Source organism: Camponotus vicinus, unplaced genomic scaffold, assembly GCF_025532165.1.
Source record: "Camponotus vicinus isolate PSW18456_S1 unplaced genomic scaffold, iyCamVici1.0 SCAF_14, whole genome shotgun sequence".
Taxonomy (NCBI): Eukaryota; Metazoa; Arthropoda; class Insecta; order Hymenoptera; family Formicidae; genus Camponotus; species Camponotus vicinus.
Genome location: NW_028141950.1, coordinates 5078512 through 5096180, shown reverse-complemented (window position 1 = coordinate 5096180; position 17669 = coordinate 5078512). Strand labels below are relative to the sequence as shown.

The following is a 17669-nucleotide window of genomic DNA, read 5'->3' as shown; positions in this document are numbered from 1 at the left end:
TCGATATTTTATAAAATTTTTCCGTGAAACAAGAAAATTTTGCAATTTTAAAGAACCAAATAAGATCTGAAACACGTACTCATTCTTTCGTAATTAACTTTTTTAAAGTTTCAAAGTGTAAAGGATATTATAATTAAATAATATTTTAGTATATAAAGTTTATATAAGAAGCACTTCATTTAGGTGAACATTGATTACATTAATGAACGTTACGTAAAGAGATTATAAAAGCTTAATGTTTAAATGTCTTGAAAACTTTATACTACGTAGAGTTTCAAGTTATTTTATGATAGTTTACGAAAAATCTTTCATTTAAGATATCGTCAACTGTAGGGAAACTTTTCATTAGGAACTTTCTAAAATAAAATTGTAATGTGTATAAAAATGTAAGCTGTCTCTCTTTTCCTCTCGTTCTTCCTCTCTCTTTCTCTATTCCATTTTTTAAAATATCAATTAAATTTATTTTTCAGAAACACCTAAATGACTAAATAAAATATTTCCGGATAAATCCAAGATGTCCTACATTTTCCTAGGTGTAGAATCGAGTTTCCAGTCTAGCTCCAGCTCTCGAGGGACGAGATGTCAATTTAGCACGTAGCTATGATATTGAGAAGAAGAGTACAATCCACCGCGCGGCGTCGAGGCGGTTGATTTCTTTATCAGGGCTTAGATACCCTACTTTCCCGAACGTGGCAAAACAAACCGGGGAGTTGCACGCGCAGCATCGCCGATTCACGTCTTCTCTTTCATCGTGTAGGCGGGCCTGATATCCTCCCTTCCCTCCCCCGCTAAAAATTGTCTTCGCTCTTTCATCTGTCCTCGGCGTCTCCCCTCGTCTCTTCTCCGTCCTGTCGCTCGTTTTAATTAGAACGGTGCCGCATCGCTTGTTTTAACGGACTCTTTCGGGGGCGGTGAAATTCTCGGGGTGGACGGTTTTAGATACCGGAGAGAATGTGAAAATGAAAGTGTGTATAGCGAGCGCTCTAAAATTGCCGCGACGCTCTAAAAGCTCGCGTGCGTTTGATGGAGCCCGGTCACGCGATCATTGCGCTTTTAACAATCCGTCTATTCAACCTCCCGCGATGTCGGATCAACGTCCCCTTTAATTTTCTCAAACGCGCGAGCGAGAGAAAAGCGACTTTCTAGAAAATGGAATTTACACACGTTTCTCAATTGCCTTCGATTTTACGGGGCAGACTGTATGGGTCCAAAACGCGAACGCTTTTTTTAAAAAATTTTGACAGTAAAATGAAAGACACATCTTGAAAAATATTGCTAATAAAGTAATTATTTTATTTTAATTTTTCTATAATAATTTTCCTAATAATAAAGATAATTAAAAATGTTATAAAAAATATAAAAATTAATTAAAAATGATATAAAAATTAAAAATGATATAAAAAATATAAAAATTAGGTCAAATGCATTCTTTTGCTTCTGTAAAGAAAAATTATAGATTAAGGAAAATTACGATATTTTATTATTTATCGATTCTATCGACAATAGAAAGGAAAACAAGAAGTTTCACCTTCAGTCTAATAATTTTCATATTATCTGTAGTCAAAGAAAGGGTGTCAGGGGAGAGATAACACGTTCTCCGACACAGTTTCAATCCATCAAGTACCTCCCTAAACTTCCTTTCGAAAGGAAAAGTCCTTATCCATCGATGAAGGATTAGTTAAATCCACGTCGACTTAGTCTGGTTCTGTTCTCGGCAGTGGAAGCCAGGGTTTTAGTGTCAATTTGTGTCAATCCTAGACAACGAGACGATGACGGAGACGGCTCGATCGGCCGCTCGCACGTGGGTATGCACGTAATATCTGGGTAATCGTTACGTAGATAGAGATCAATGCCAAAGCAGCGAGATGCCAGCGGTAATTTATCATTGACGCCCACGTCGGGGAAGCCGGGCCGAATCGTTAACCCGAAGAACGGAATTGTGCCATTCCCACTATGCGGCTCGTACGGCAATTTCAGAGCGAGGTCTGCGAGCGGTGCTCACCGCTGAAACGTCGAAACATCTTCTCCCTTGGCTGTGCCCAGAAAGGACCATGACGTCAGTACGGCCCGCCGTTTTACGAGTGACACCGTATAAGCCGCCAGAGCCAGTATTAAATGTGCACGACGATGACTAAATGATGAATACTCCTTCGACATGTTCGTGGCGATTGGCTCGAAAGTAAAGAAAACTGAAGCTAAGCAAGCTTAAAATTCTATCATGATGAAAGATGTGTGTCACGAATTTGGAATTCAAGACCTTTGCTCCAGATGTATGGATTATTATATTTAATTTCGTGATATTTTGTCGAAATTGCAAGGAATACTTGCGGGAAAAAATACTGAAGGAGATGTTTGAATTCCTAGAAATTCATAGAAATTAACGTACTTTTTTAACGTAATTTTTTAAAAATACAACAGAGAATAATGGAAATAACGGAGAGCAGAGCTGAATTTATAAGAAAAATTTCGTCCGATATTTTTTGAATTATTTGTTTCTACTGGATTGAAAAGGGTCATGACGTCAATTCACGTCTGTTCGTTTCAGGCTCATATAGTGTAAACTGACCAATGAGAAAATACGTTATACTCGTAAAATTAGTCGTTTCCTCGTGAATTGAGTAAACTTACAAACGCGTTTGACGAATATTTCAGACTGCCTCGTCCAGTTATATAACGTCAATAAGAGAACGACGGAACATTTTAATTTGTGAAAAAAAATATCGTCAATTATGCTCCATTAATTTCTAAAGTATACGACAAAGATTGATGAATCTTTATTTCAAATTATCATATTTTTATAAGTATTTAAGAAAAAGTAGTCCTTTTTTAGAAAAATATTTGTAACAAAAATTATGTTATTATTAATACATTAATAATAAATTATTTGCTGCGACAAAATCACAATCTTTTTTTTAATTTCAAATCAGTTTTATATTTTAGCAAATATATTTTATTTTAAATCTGATTTAAAGACAAATAATATTTGATATAAATGAAGAGAAGAATTCTAATAAAATTTTTACGAAATACAAAAAAGACCGACTTTAAAATTTACAAAAAATTCGTAAACAAAATTTATAAAATGACTTTTTTTTCTTTTAGATCCTGCACAATTGTTCTTCTCACTACGATACAATTTTAACTTCCAGCATTCGCGAGAAGTTTAGGGTTAAGATACAATCGCCACTCGACCTCGTCCTGGAGAAACTCTCTCTCCCGAATCTCTCCGATCGCACGTACGATCTCGAAGTGCAATCTCCTTAAACCTACAGGGGATTCCCTCTAATCCCAGAGTCCATCAATGTCCTCGTTCCGCGACAAAGTGGCTTAAGACGAGGAGCGGTACAAGCGACGGCATTAAAAATCTCGGGGGGTCCGATAAATTCCAAGATGCGGAGAAGAGAGAAAAAGGGGACGAATTTTTTTTTAAACAAAAATCTGTAAAGACCCCGTAAATCAAGTCGACAGTGGCGAGTCGCAGCTGCAATACAAGAGATCGTACGGTACACTTCTCTTCTCTTTGGCCGGTCTGAAAGGGTTGTGACGTCATCTTCCCTTCCAGGGAAAAGAGGCGCGCCTGATGTAATCCGGGCGTACGTTCATATCAAGGTAAAAAAAAAGAGAAACGAGGAAGCCGCAGAAGACTCGTTGTAGAAGAAGAAGAAGAAGAAGAAAGAGAAGAAGAAGAAGAAAGGATAAACGCGAATCGAAGCGTCGTTCATTACGGTAATGAATGCATAATTCGTCATGCCTCGCACCTCTTAAATGGCCAGTTGCCTCGCCAGGATAAGGTCGCTCTCTTTTTTTCTCGAGGATAAGTCTTTTCTTCTTTCTCAGCCTTGATATTTTCTGCTTCTATGTAGGCTATCGATTTTTATTTACCTGCTGAATTAAAACTTCTTGGCGGAAAAATAAGATAGGTCTGTAATTTGTAAGATCCAAGTCATATCTACGACAGATCTTAGCAAATCATGGACGCATCATTTTTATTTTCACGGCGTGGATTCTACGTGTTACTGTTTTTCATATTTTTACGTTTTTCTCTCTTCGATTTTCCATTAAAGAGAAATAAGAGACTCCTCGCGCATCTTTCACTTTATTATTATTATTATTGTATCGTTTTATATTTTTGAAATTCCATTTTGAATTTTTGGAGGTAATTAAAACTATCTTCAGATCCTATTATACGGAGAGTCCAATTATATTTCGTTGATCGAAGATGCAAGTTAACGGCACCACGGTCGAACGATCGATAACATAATTAGCAAGCGATGCACGCCGCAAATGAGAACGTGCGACGCGCTGCGTGTAATTGGCAAATTGTGGCACATGCGGCAACACGATGGTCCGTAGTAATAACCAGAATTTTCATTCTTGCGTAATGAATTTATGACAATGGCGGCTTCTTCCTGTTTGTCACGATTGAAAGTTTCCTGAACGAGTGAAAAGAAGATTGTTTGATGCGACAAGCGTCTTCTATTTCCAGTTTTTCTTCAAATTTCTTCTTTGATTAACGTTTATTGAACCAGCAAATACCAAATAAATTAAGGCTTATAACGTCTTTTGTGACAAAAATAATCTTTCTCGATTAAATTTTGAAAAGATAAATACAATGATAAAACATTGCAATATTATTTGAAAAATAAAAGGCATCTGCATCGCAATTTATATCATTTCCAATTTATTATTATATTTATTATTATGTGCCATTAAAATTAAAAACATCTACCAATCTTTCTTAATTTTTCGAATTAAAAGTCAAATTCTCTTCATGTTTGAGATTAAATAAAGAATAAGATTTTATCTGCATATCTCTGAGAGACAATTGACGTATTTTTAGTTTCAGTCGCTTAAATTCTTAGAATAGAAAATAGCTAAGAATTTAATTCTTTCTTCAATCAAAGAAATAAAATAAGAATTTAATTCTTTTTTTAATTAAAAAATTCTGTTCTCGTTCTCTAATTTATTTCTTGGAATATTGTATAACACACTTATTGCAATCAATAGATGAAGATAAGTGAATAATAAATAATAATAAAGAGTAAGTCATGCAATTTTAATCGTTATGTAGGGGATTTAACTCGAAATTTCAGTTACAAAGATTGACATCTATTTCGCAGTCCACACGCGAATGAATAATTTGCGCCCTCGCGCGATTAATAAACGCGAGATGTGTCGGTGCGGCCGTGTCACTACAAGTACCAACACTCTTGTCACACCACGCTCTTGTCATACCACACGTGGTTGTAACGTTTTATTTATTCGTGACATTTCGACAATTGCGACGCTAAATTATTCTACACGATAACGCGTATGTATATAATACATTTCTACCGCGACTTAATTTTGTTAGTTTAATGTGTATTCAAATCTTTGCAAAATAATAATTTTCATCAAGTCAGTTTTATCCGTTTTTGCAATTTTTATTTTATATATAAAAGTTACAATATGTAAGATAAAAATGCAACTGTAAAAAAAAAGACATTTCTATTGTTCTATCAAATTTTTATTTTTCGTACGAATTTTAAATGCTGCTTGATTGTCGATCGCGCGGTAAATTTTTTTTTTGAATGATGAATTTCGTATTGACAGCTTAGAAATAGTTGATCGAGGGCGAATAAAAAAATAAAAATTTCGAAAATAGAACACGTGAAAGATGGTTCAAATAAAAATTGAATATATTACATATATATTAATTTATCGAGTATAATATAACGTAATTCATATTTATTATAATAACTAATTTATTTTATATTGATTTATATTTTTTGTTATATTTTTTATTTATTATATATTAATTTATACTTTTTAGAGTATATTTAAAATTACAAAAAAATTATACATAATTGAAGCGTGCAATTTAGCTTCTAATAAAAAGATGGTATATTAATTTAAAATCGTGTCAGATTTTATTTTTAAATTCGCAATCAACTTTTGGGGCAGACAGTGGGATTTTCTGCATAAATTATAATCATACATTAATTGAAAGCGCCTAAATAAAATGTATTGAATTAAATTTATTTCTATAAATCCAGATTTAATTTAATTCTGCTATAAAATTACATCATCGACTAAATACGTACTCATTTATTTTGCATTTTTTGATACTTTATAATAAATTACGATTAAAGATGCTTAATCAAGCACGCAAAGATTATGCCTGCAAAATTTATTCGAGGAATTTAGAGGAACATACTGCGTATTTTCATTTACTTAATTAGGATAATTGGGGGACTGTCGCATGTTAGCTGTATAACATTTTTAATTGGAGCGATTTCTACCGGTTATCTCCGCTTCATATCATATCGGACGGTGTCGCACATCGATGCCGGCCGACAAATTGCGAAACGCAGACAGACACGCAGCGAGTAACAATTCTCGGTAGTGCGGGCGGTCATCGTGGGTGTCCGTCCGTCCGTAATTCCTTGGCCCGTGTTCACGATCTTCCCTCTTCCTCCGCATTTGGAAGCGTTCTGTTTCTGGCCGGTGACGCCACGTTTCTTTTTCATCGTTTTCATCTATTTTTTTTCGTCTCATTCGAACATATGTTGCGGCGAACAATCGAATTCATTCGAATAGGGGATCGAGAATGCGAATAACGAATAACGTCTGCCATTCTCATCAGCGTTTTTCAATCCTTTCGTTCTCGACGATCCAATTAAAGAGATACTCTTTTTTCTCATCTTTAATAATCGCGCGTATAATTTTAGAAATGAATTCTGGTTTGTGAGTTATTTAAGTCGTTTAACATATGCGGTTTTCGAATGAAGTAGCAAATCCATTGTTGGGCAAAATATAATAGAGAATACATATTGTTTGACAAACTTTAAAGTAAAATTAACTAAAATTTATGAAAATGCTAAATCTAGATCTAATTAGTATCTAGAAATTTTGAAAAAGAGAAATCTACACATTTCTATCATTTCAACAAAATAATTATACACAAAATTTGACATATGTCAAACTTCTATGAGAATTCATATTGCTATTTTACCTCTTTTATAAAAAATTCAAAGCTTTTTAATAAATAAAAACTTAATCAACGAAAAAGTTAATATGGTTTGTGTGAATTACGATTGCGAAAAATCGTTTGATAATTTTAATTACGAAAAGGAAAGAGAGAAAAAGAGAGAGAGAAGCTTATTGGCAATTAATAACGGCAGCCAAGATTATAAAATAATACAACAATGGTTTCGACTTTTATAATAATAACTTGTAACTTTATAATAACTTGTTATGTTTTTTAATAATAAGATTAACGTAATAGTGATAATCTTTTAAAATCGCGTGAGCAATACTACAACAATGGTTTCGGCTTTTATAATAATAATAATAACTTGTTATGTTTTTTAATAATAAGATTAACGTAATAGTGATAATCTTTTAAAATCGCGTGAGCAATACTTGTAGCGTTTTGAACACCGCAAAAAAGAGGATTACGTTATAAAATGTTCATTTTGTTCATAATTAATTTTAATTAAAAATTTAATGATAAAATAAAATTTAGAGTTTCTAAAGTTAAACTTTTCAACACATATATTTCTTATCGCGTTGTGCTATCTATATAAATAATATAAATTGTTAAAATGAGATTCTTTTTGTAGATATTCACATTAATATATAATATATCCATGAAATTAATTATATTACTTTATTAAAACAGTTATCATGACCAACAAATTCCCGTATCGTGTCGCGAACTTTAATTAAAATGTGAAACCGTCGCTTGTAAGGATTCTAATTACCGTTGTAATTGGTTTAGTCATCATTCGCATACATGTATGTTCAAAATATACAAACAAATTATTGTATTAGAAGCACACATACATGATAAAAAAAATTAATTTGCATATTCGAATACTCTATGAACATTTTATATATTTGCATAAGAGGTTAAAAAAATTAATATTTGTGATAAATCTTTCTCCGTGAGTTATTTTAATAACTCAAAATTATAATATACATTATAAATTTGTAACAATAAAAAAACTATCAAATCGATTGTTACGGTTTTTTTAAAAAAGATTTTGCATACTTAAATTTACTTAAATTTTTTAACATAAAACTATGAAATGGGACACGTTTTATGTGAATATTTCTGGCAAATAATATGACAGTTAAAAAAAATTCAAACTAATTTTAAATCGCATATTTTATATCTCTGAAGCTCTACCTATTTTATATTATCAACGATGAACTTATATTACTGCAAAACTAAGAGACTCATATTCTAAAATTATATCACGATTAAAAATTAATTTACTCACTCGATGCCCTTTCTCGCCGGTTGCTCCAGGTTCTCCTCCTGCTCCTTTCTCGCCTTTGGGTCCGATGGGTCCATCAGGTCCGATGTCACCCGGGAGCCCTTCTGTTCCTTGAGGCCCAGGTAATCCAGGAATCCCTCTCAGCCCTTTTACTCCGGTACAATTGCATTTGTACGAATCTTTGCATATCTGAAACATATATATTGTAAGGATAGTCGTTATTAAAATTTCCTTAAAGAACTCGATATATGAAATTCTATCAATAATTCCGACAAAATCTTAAATCGATTTAAATACGGATTTCATCAGAGACGGTTTAGCACGTAAATCTCGATCGAATCGAGATTTATGAAATTTTATTTGTTCTGCGAACGTGTGTAAAGTCGTGAAAAATAAAAGCTTTTGAAAGAGCTTCGTCAAGTTTAATATTTCTAATTTCATGCTCGCAAATGCTACTTCATTAACGATGGATGTCGTAGTAACTCCTCGCAACGATAATTGAAAAATACATGCTGCGCACTAACAGAAAACGTATATTACGCAACTTGATAAATTGCATTTATCTAGGGTGGAAATAAAATATCTGCAACGGATCTTGTTGCGAGGGTCGCGATAAAAATTGATTAAAAACGGCTTTGTTATATCGTTAAAAAAAATCGGAATCGAGGACAGGGACTGCTGAAGAGGAAGAGCACACTGATTGCGACCAACGGCGCAGAGCCTGTCGATTGAAATTAAAAGCAACGATGAAAGAGGCTGCTTATAAACAAGCACTATGTTTTTCATATATTTCTTTTGTTCCCCGTGATATGAAAATAAATATTATAATTTAATCTTAAGTATAATTTAAATATTATAATTAAGATTCTATATTTTGGAATTCGTGGAGCTTTTCTAAATCTTAAATATTATAAAGTTTATAATACCTGAGTGCCTAATAAATATATTCTTATTCTCTTTAATAATTATATATTTTATTTTAATTATAATTTAATCTTAATTATAATTTAAATATTATAATTAAGATTCTATATTTTGGAATTCGTGGATCTTTTCTAAATTTTAAATATTATAAAGTTTATAATACCTTAGTGCCTAATAAATATATTCTTATTCTCTTTAATAATTACAAATTTTAAAAATATGGATGTGTAATTGACGATCGATATTTGTCACTTTTAAAATTTAAATTATTTACTTCTCGTACGAGCAAATCTGTTCGCGCGCAGAGATGGCGTTTCTTGTTTAAATTTTCATCAGACATCTCATCACAGATTTTTCGATAGCGGAGATTTAATATCGCGATAATCCCGCTACTACGCCAGTGAGTTACGAAGGCCGCGCTCTATTTGAATAACGTGGAAGAGGACGAAAACGGAATCGTGCTTCCACACATTTGCCTTGTAGATGAAAGTTCCGCGCTTGTGTCAACGACGCACTCTAGGACCGACCAGGCTTTCAGGGAACCTTCGTAACATCGTCCCGGGCATCGTTTCCCGTTCCTCTCCTCGCTTATTCGTGATTTCCCTGCACGTGCCTCTTTCCTGTTCTTAGCAGCTTACATACGACACCTTATCGTTTGTCTCGCAATACGATGCTTTTTTTCTTAAGACTCAAGAATTCACAGATCGTACCTGACGAGTGAGAGAGAACTAAATAATACAACTAAAGAATTATATTTGGAAAATAAATTTGGCTGCAAAATAATGTACGAGAATTTTTTGATTACGTATTCGAATTATATGTGATTTTTTAGAACGCTATTTACCTATGGTACTAATTGTTTCATTCAAAATTCGTTCAAATGTGACTGCAAGAATTCGTACGGTGTGATAAACGTGATCCGAGGGACTTTTTAAGCTCTAAAAGCTCGGTGGTGTCTCAAGGCTATCTTTACTTATGCAATGATATAACCGCTGCTGCATAATCTCAATGTCGTCATTATGTTACTGTGAAGCGCGATGTCGTTCTAGTTAAATATCGCGACAGAGAAGATTTGAAAATATGCGGCTCCAGATTGCGACGGAATATAAGAATGACCAAAGTAATTTTCCTCGTTTCTAATAAAAGAAATACATACATATAATATGCGTGAAACTTATTCTATTATTAATAATAAATAAAATAAGAGAAAAATAAAAATATGAAATTTATTCTCTCAATTATTCACATTAAAGACTTCTTTATTTATGAAACTACTGAATTTTACGTGCTTTTAATTATAAAATAAATTTAAATTACGAATTTTAATATTTGTTAATATATATTTTATTAATAATCCAATTTTTGCAAATCTTAAAAGACAGACTGCGATTATCCCTAATGAATGGGGCAAAACACTATCAAACTATCTAAATTTGCGGTGTCGCTACTACTTAGCCAAGTAGTAATTTACGTGCGCACATTATCCCGTAATATCAATATCGCGTCGTCAGCGTAACTCATGCAATTAACTTAAGTGCGTGGGATCGCTTAACACGTCTTCTCCTGGCAATCTCAGCAAATGCGAGCGTGCAAGTTGATTCCCCGTCTTCTGGTCCTCTCGGTTTTCTCATCGCGCGGCTTTATTTTTCCTCTTTCTTACGTCAGAGAAGAATCACATTTCTTACACCAGAACGCGTACGCAATGTATAAAAATAAAAAATATACAAGAACAGTTTGACAAAATCTTTCCTTCTCCAACAATTAAATTTATTGTTAAATGTCTGAAAATGATTATTATAATAAAGATAATTTTTTTTATTCTGTCAATACTTTCTTAAATTATTTATAGCTGGTATCTGGTATCTCGCGAGACGCGTTCTGTGCATTCGATCGTGAGATCTCGTCGCATAACGATATCCTACCAAATATGTGTAACGCAGGCGACAGGTTCTCCCTGTTTCCACGCATCGACATACATGACGTAACCCAGCGTCAGCCTCGCCGAGAAGGAATCCTCGCGCAGCTACGTCGTGACATAATTCTGCGATTACGCGTGCGAGAGGGCGATCTGCCGGGAATTATGCCTCGTTTGTGAGTCGCCGAGAAGACAGACGTCTCACCAAGATATGCCCCGATTTCGCGGAATAATTTGCATCTCATTCCAAATATCTCATACAGCTGTACAATCGCTTTTACTTTCACATTCGTCGGTCTTTGTTATAAATTTATTTATGTAAAAATAATCTAAAGAGATGTCTTCAGTTATGAACGATTTAAGATATGCGTTTTTTTTTTGTAGTTTGGACTGGATTCATATGCAAGAATTAAATTATCTATAATTCCTCTTGTTTGTTAAAGGAATTTTTTTTAATAAATTTGAGAAACCGAGAAATAATTCAACTTTGATATCTGTATATAAACTCTTCTTAAGAAAAGATTGCGGAGTAATGTTTAGGTCAGATTAGCGTCAAGTCGTAGATTAGGTCAGAACGGTCAAGGTTTACCCTCTGATATATCCTTCTTTATTATCAGAAAAGAAGAACTTTTGTATCGAAGTTTTTTTGATAAAAAAAAGTTATCTGTGTCCGCTAAAAATATGCCTCTGAAACTTATGCTGCACCATTTATGGACTGCTCTGTTACTTTGCCATTGGTTCATTATCAAGAAATTGGGATAAAAGTCCGAGGCTCTTTCGCGGATCTGTTTAAAATTATTCGCCAAATAAACCTAACACGCGGCCCGTAAAGGATTATGAAACATATGGCTCTGTTTGCGAAAACCAACTGCGTACTCATCACACTAAAGACCGATGCGACTGGTTTAAGTACACCAAGTATTGTATAAGTACACAGAGCCTTCTCTCGCTCTCTCCTCTCGCGATGTACACATGCTCGAGGGAAAAGAGCTAAGTACAGCCTTGCATAGCCCAACCGTTTTCGACGAATAGCGGACGTTTACGCGAGCTGCCGTTCCAAATATTTAGGCTTCGCCTGCCTGTGGAGGTTCGTGAACCCCGATTCCAAATTTACACCATTACGATACACAGTCTCCTATTACGAGGTTTAATCCCGCATTCGTGCGTCGTTCAGCAATCAATTCTGCTTTAATCATTTTAGAGCTGAAGAATTAAGTGGTCTCTTTTCGAGGCTTAATGATTTCCTTTACAGATATTTCAAGTGATGTCATTTATATTAATACTGTATTATTTAGTATTATTATTTAGTGCATTTTTCAAAGCATCAAGAGTGAACTCTGATGACGATAGGTAAATTCTTACGGTTTACCGTGACCAGGAAGTAGGTAAAGCCGTTTATTCAGGATTATCCAGTACGTGCGTCTCGATGCCATTCTCGATTAGTTGGGGCTCGCCAAAGCGACGCCCTTGCAATTGTACGTAGCGCCACGATAACGATAATGCACACACTTTGAACCTTTGCTTCGCCGCGAAATGGCTTGGCTCGCTAAACGACTCGCCTCAATTCACCAGAATCAACAGGTGTATATTCGAACAGGACGAATAAACGGTATTAGAAGATACGCATTTTTAATACCACTTCTGCGAAAGTTCCTTCAAATAGCGATTTATGATATACTTTTTATCGATTTCCTTTTATTTGTGATAAGAAATGAGAACAAGATTGATAATGAAAATCTGGATCCAGAGTCAGTTTCATGTCTCTCGATATCTTCTATTGTACATTAAGGATATTATCTGAATCAAAAAAAATATTGTGCGATTTGATAAATTACGCAAGTTAATGACTGAAAAATTCGGAGACGCGAGGATTAAAATAAATTTTCTTTTGCGCGCTTTATTTTTATAGCGACTCATGATATATTTTTTATCAATTTCTTTTTATTTGTGATAAAAAAAAATGAGGACAAAATTGAAAGTAAAAATCTGACTCATCAGTTTCATATCTCTCGATATCTTCTATTGTACACCAAAGATACTATCTGAATAAAAAAAAAAAAATGTGCGATTTGACAGGTTACGCAAGTTAATGACTGAAAAATTCGCAGACGCGAGGATTAAAATAAATTTTCTTTTGCGCGCTTTATTTTTATCACCGAGCATACCTTGCTGATTTATTGCGCGAGTCAAACTGTCGCGCACGGAAAGTCTCTCTCTCGGCGTGAGATTAAGTACGAAGATCGATATAATTAAAACGAAATGTAAGACGGGATCGTGGCGTAACGTGGACTCTCCGACATTAAATTACGGTCGCATTTAATCGCGTAATACTTCGGCGGAACGAATCAGTACAGCCATCTCACCTGGTCGCTTTTCGGCGCAACCCGTCCTCGGGGCCTCTCATGTTCGACCGGTTCATTTCGCGATATCTTCATGGTATCGGCGACACCGAACTTTCTCGCCGAGCCCCATTAATCGTATGCGAGAACATTCAATATGCCCTCTCGCAAATTTTCAATTGAATTCATTTCGATCTACCATCTAGATCCGCGTGAGATATGTTAGGATTTACAGCTGAATCGGTGCGAGAGAAGAAAGAAAGCACGCCCACGCTAGGAGAAATTGCCTTTCCAAGCCTACGCGGAGAAAATGCAAATATTATATCCATTTATTGACAAATTATATAAATCCTGTTTTTTAATATTTTAAATTAAAATTTATAGTATATAATAAAACAAAAAATTTCGAAAAATTTAAATTGGAATAATAAAAATTATTTGGAGATTTTTTATTAAAAGAAAAGGTTTAATTTTTCTCTTTATCATCATTTCTTGAAGAGATAACAATTGAATTAATATTATAAATTTAAAATACCCTTGCAAATAATCTCTTGTGTCGCGAATCGAACGATTTTATTCGTCTTCTAACTAGTAAATGTCAGATTTCGTATCAAACGAGAAGGTGAGATGATTGTTTCATTCGGGCTCGAGAACAGTTTATGCGATAGCGACGTAAGAATCGGCGAGGGATCTTGTGCGAGGGGAAATGGACTCCACGGAATCTGCATAACATGCAGTAATATTAAGCGTCCCCGGACTTGGCCGGATGACATCGTTGTCCGCAGGAAGATACGCGCATCGCGTCGTCTTTCTCACCGTTCCTTCGTCTGCCTTGTTTTTTTTCGTCTCTCTCTCTTTTTATTCCTCGTCTTTCTCCCTCGTTCGTATCCTCTCCGACGCATTTTTTCTCCTCGCATCGATCTCTACCGCCTTTTTAACTTCGGTCTACCTCCCTTTCTCTCGACGCGTCTCGGATCGTCCGTTGCTTCAGGAGACTGTCGCGCGCAGAAATATTTAAAGTCTTAAGACGACGCCGCTCGAAAATCAATTCACCGACCAGAAAGTTATTAAATCTCTTTTAGTTTTTCCGTATTTGAAGAGAAATTAGCGTCAAAAGAGATGACGGTAAAAAGAAAGAAATAAATGATGAAAACTACAAATGTAATTACGTGATAAATCTCCTCAAAGAAATCAATTAGCTCGTTTTTCATAATTTTTTACAATCGAATGATATATTGAAAAAATTAATATCGTAGAATCTTTCAGGAATTTTTATTTATTTAATTAAATGAAGAATGTATGTGATTCCTATTTATTTAATTAAACGAAGAATGTGTGTGATTCTTATTCATTTAATTAAACGAAGAATGTGTGTGATTCTTATTTATTTAATGAAATGGTTGCTGTTCGACATCGAGTTTAATACGGCAGGGACGAGAGTTGAATATCGCGGCGGGATATATCATTTTGCGCGCGATTATTTCCTCGCGTATTAGATTTCCTCGCTTTACCATCAGGCCTTCCAGGAGGATCGTCGAGACGTACCTACGGACTTAGGTCAGCTTATGACCGTAATCATGCATCTCGTTCGCCGAAGTGCCAGTGTGGCTGGCGCAAGTGTTGACCCCCATAAAGGACCCACGTGTCAGCTTGTGTGAGTGCATGGGCGCCCGCAATAAGGGGCTTAATCGGGACGTCTGTTAAACGATCGCGAGAATTGCAGCGCTGTGATGTCAGTGAAATACACCGACGAAAGTAAAATAAAATTAAAAAGTCACCCTTGCACAAGCGCAGTTTTTATATCGATGATATTTAAGAGAAAGCGTGACATCATAAAAATTATTATAAATGCAAATAATTGAACCGCTGCTTTACTAAATTTATTTACTTAAAAAAAATCTTGTGATTAAAATTATGACATTTAAAATTGTCGATCAAAATTAATCACAAATTTCTCTACTAAAATGCAAGAGTAAGGAAACTTTTCGGCAAACAAAATGAATTATGTTGAGTACAATAGAGACTGTATATAAAAGAATAAAAAATATATTGTCTCTATTAATAAGAATAAAAATATTCAAAATCACATTACTATTATATAACAATATAATTGAAGATTGCTTTCTCACTTTTTAATTTCTCTTGGCATACATTTCAGTGATAATATTTGCAGCGTCATCGCGAAGAGAAAAGTATCTGCGAAGATTTCCTTTTCCACGTGTCGACCCCTTTGCGGTTAAACGAGATGAACCGGAGATACTCCGCAGCATCCTTGAAGGATCGATCGAGGATCTCGAGGAGTATCGAGAATTCATGGTTGGAGCCGCGAGCGCTGATCTCGCTATCGATATCGCGCAAACAGTATTATCTCGCGCGATCCTGCTTGAAAACTGCAAGAATATTCGGAATATATATATTTTGAACGCGTGCGAGAAACTTCATTGCGAACAAGATTGAATAATTTTGCTGTAATCTCTATTTATATATACTTTATAGAGTGTAATTCTCATAAAAATAACAAATTTTTGTTTACGTTGTTAAATAAATTTTCTACTATTAAATTTTAAAATTCTTTAAATACCTCTGTATCTTATAATCTGGGAAGCAATTAAAATAAGCACTTTTTATGAACATCATGTAGTTCAAGAATTATTTTGCAATACATAGACAATATATTATGTTATATAATTTTGTAAATATAATTTAAAGAAATAAATTTATTATTCACATAAATGAAGATCATATGTATTTGCAATATCTAAACTCATCAAAATAATATCGATTTTCGTTCGACCTAAGAGGAATTCGCTGAAAGATGGGCAACATCGTTCGATTTAATTTATATTTTGAGCGTATTTTTTTAATACCTTGAGAAATTATGTCGCGTTTTTAATTATGTTGTGCAATAAACGTTGCATAATTGTGAATTACGGGATATTTTTTCATAAATGACCCAATGATGTTGCTCAACGTGAGACATCATACATGAATATATGAAGTAGTGTAAAATCTTTTTTACATTACTCGTATGATTAATTAGTAAATTAATGGTGATTAATAAAATTATTCTTATTTTACGCAGTAAATTTATAGCATTTGTAAAAGATTAAATTTATAGATATATTCAAATTACCATGTGTGTGTGTGTGAGAATTTTGAAAAATCAAACTTTTCACAAATAAGAAAAACATTTAATTATTTTTTCTATTATAAGATATTTTGCATAGATTTTGTTTTTCTTTATATCAAAGTATAATAAATGACCCTGATATTGAAAATAACGGCAAAAAAATTGTATAATCGAGAATGTGTGGGATGAGTTTGTGGCACAAGCGAGAGATGGGTCGCTGTCAATGATTTATGATCTCCGGAGTTAACGAACACTGCGATGCATGCATCCTGGCATGAAATTTTTTGTGACTCTTCTCTGCCGTAAAGTATTGATACGGCATGAAAGCTCGTAATTTAGCTCCGCGACAGAATATTGTAAATATATTTAATTGCATTATTTGTGACTAAAAAATCTTATTTGAAAAAAAATATTGGAAAATATTCCCTCTTTTCGTAGTGAAAAAAATAGATTATTGTTTATCTTTATAACTCTATAAACGTTTCATGCAGTTTAAAATTTAAATCTAAATTTAATCTAAAACGTTACTTTAATAAAAAATGAATATAGGGGTCGAAGTTTAAAATCTGATTATTAATATTAATTTTTATTATACCAAGTTTAATAAAGTATGGATTATATCAGCACTATATTGAAATTAAAAGAAATAAAAAGATAAAAAGATAGATAATAAAAAAAAATAAATATTGAAATTCTTGAAAATTATTACTTTAGTGCCGTTTTAAATTTCATATAAAGAAATGTAATAATAAAAATAATATCACATTATAGATTATAAAGTTTCGAATGTAATTAAAAGTCACAATTATATACAAGATGTCTATAAAATAATTTGAGATAATTAAATATGCGTATACATGTTCGAAGAAACATGATTGAAACTATCAGGATTAGTAGATTAATGAGAATTGAGAATAATATGTCAACATTGAGCGTTATAAATCATGATAATGTTCGAAGAGAATTGCGCTCGGTTTATTTCCCACCATTTGTGACATCAGATGCTAAAATAGATCATAGATAACATCGAGTCATAAAGAAAAACATCGCAGATCCACGGGTGAAGAGCAAGGTTTCGCGCATTACACGTTGCGTAA

At 33.7% G+C, this 17669-nt stretch overlaps 1 protein-coding gene across 1 annotated transcript in view; it reads right to left on the bottom strand.

Annotated features, from left to right (window-relative positions):
• Positions 1–17669, bottom strand: part of LOC145965468 (uncharacterized) — a 50220-nt gene that overhangs the window by 19390 nt on the left and 13161 nt on the right. The window contains exon 2 of the mRNA XM_083089043.1: positions 8268–8453. Within this exon, the coding sequence (XP_082945169.1) occupies positions 8268–8453 (186 nt within the window). The remainder of the gene's footprint in view (positions 1–8267; positions 8454–17669) is intronic.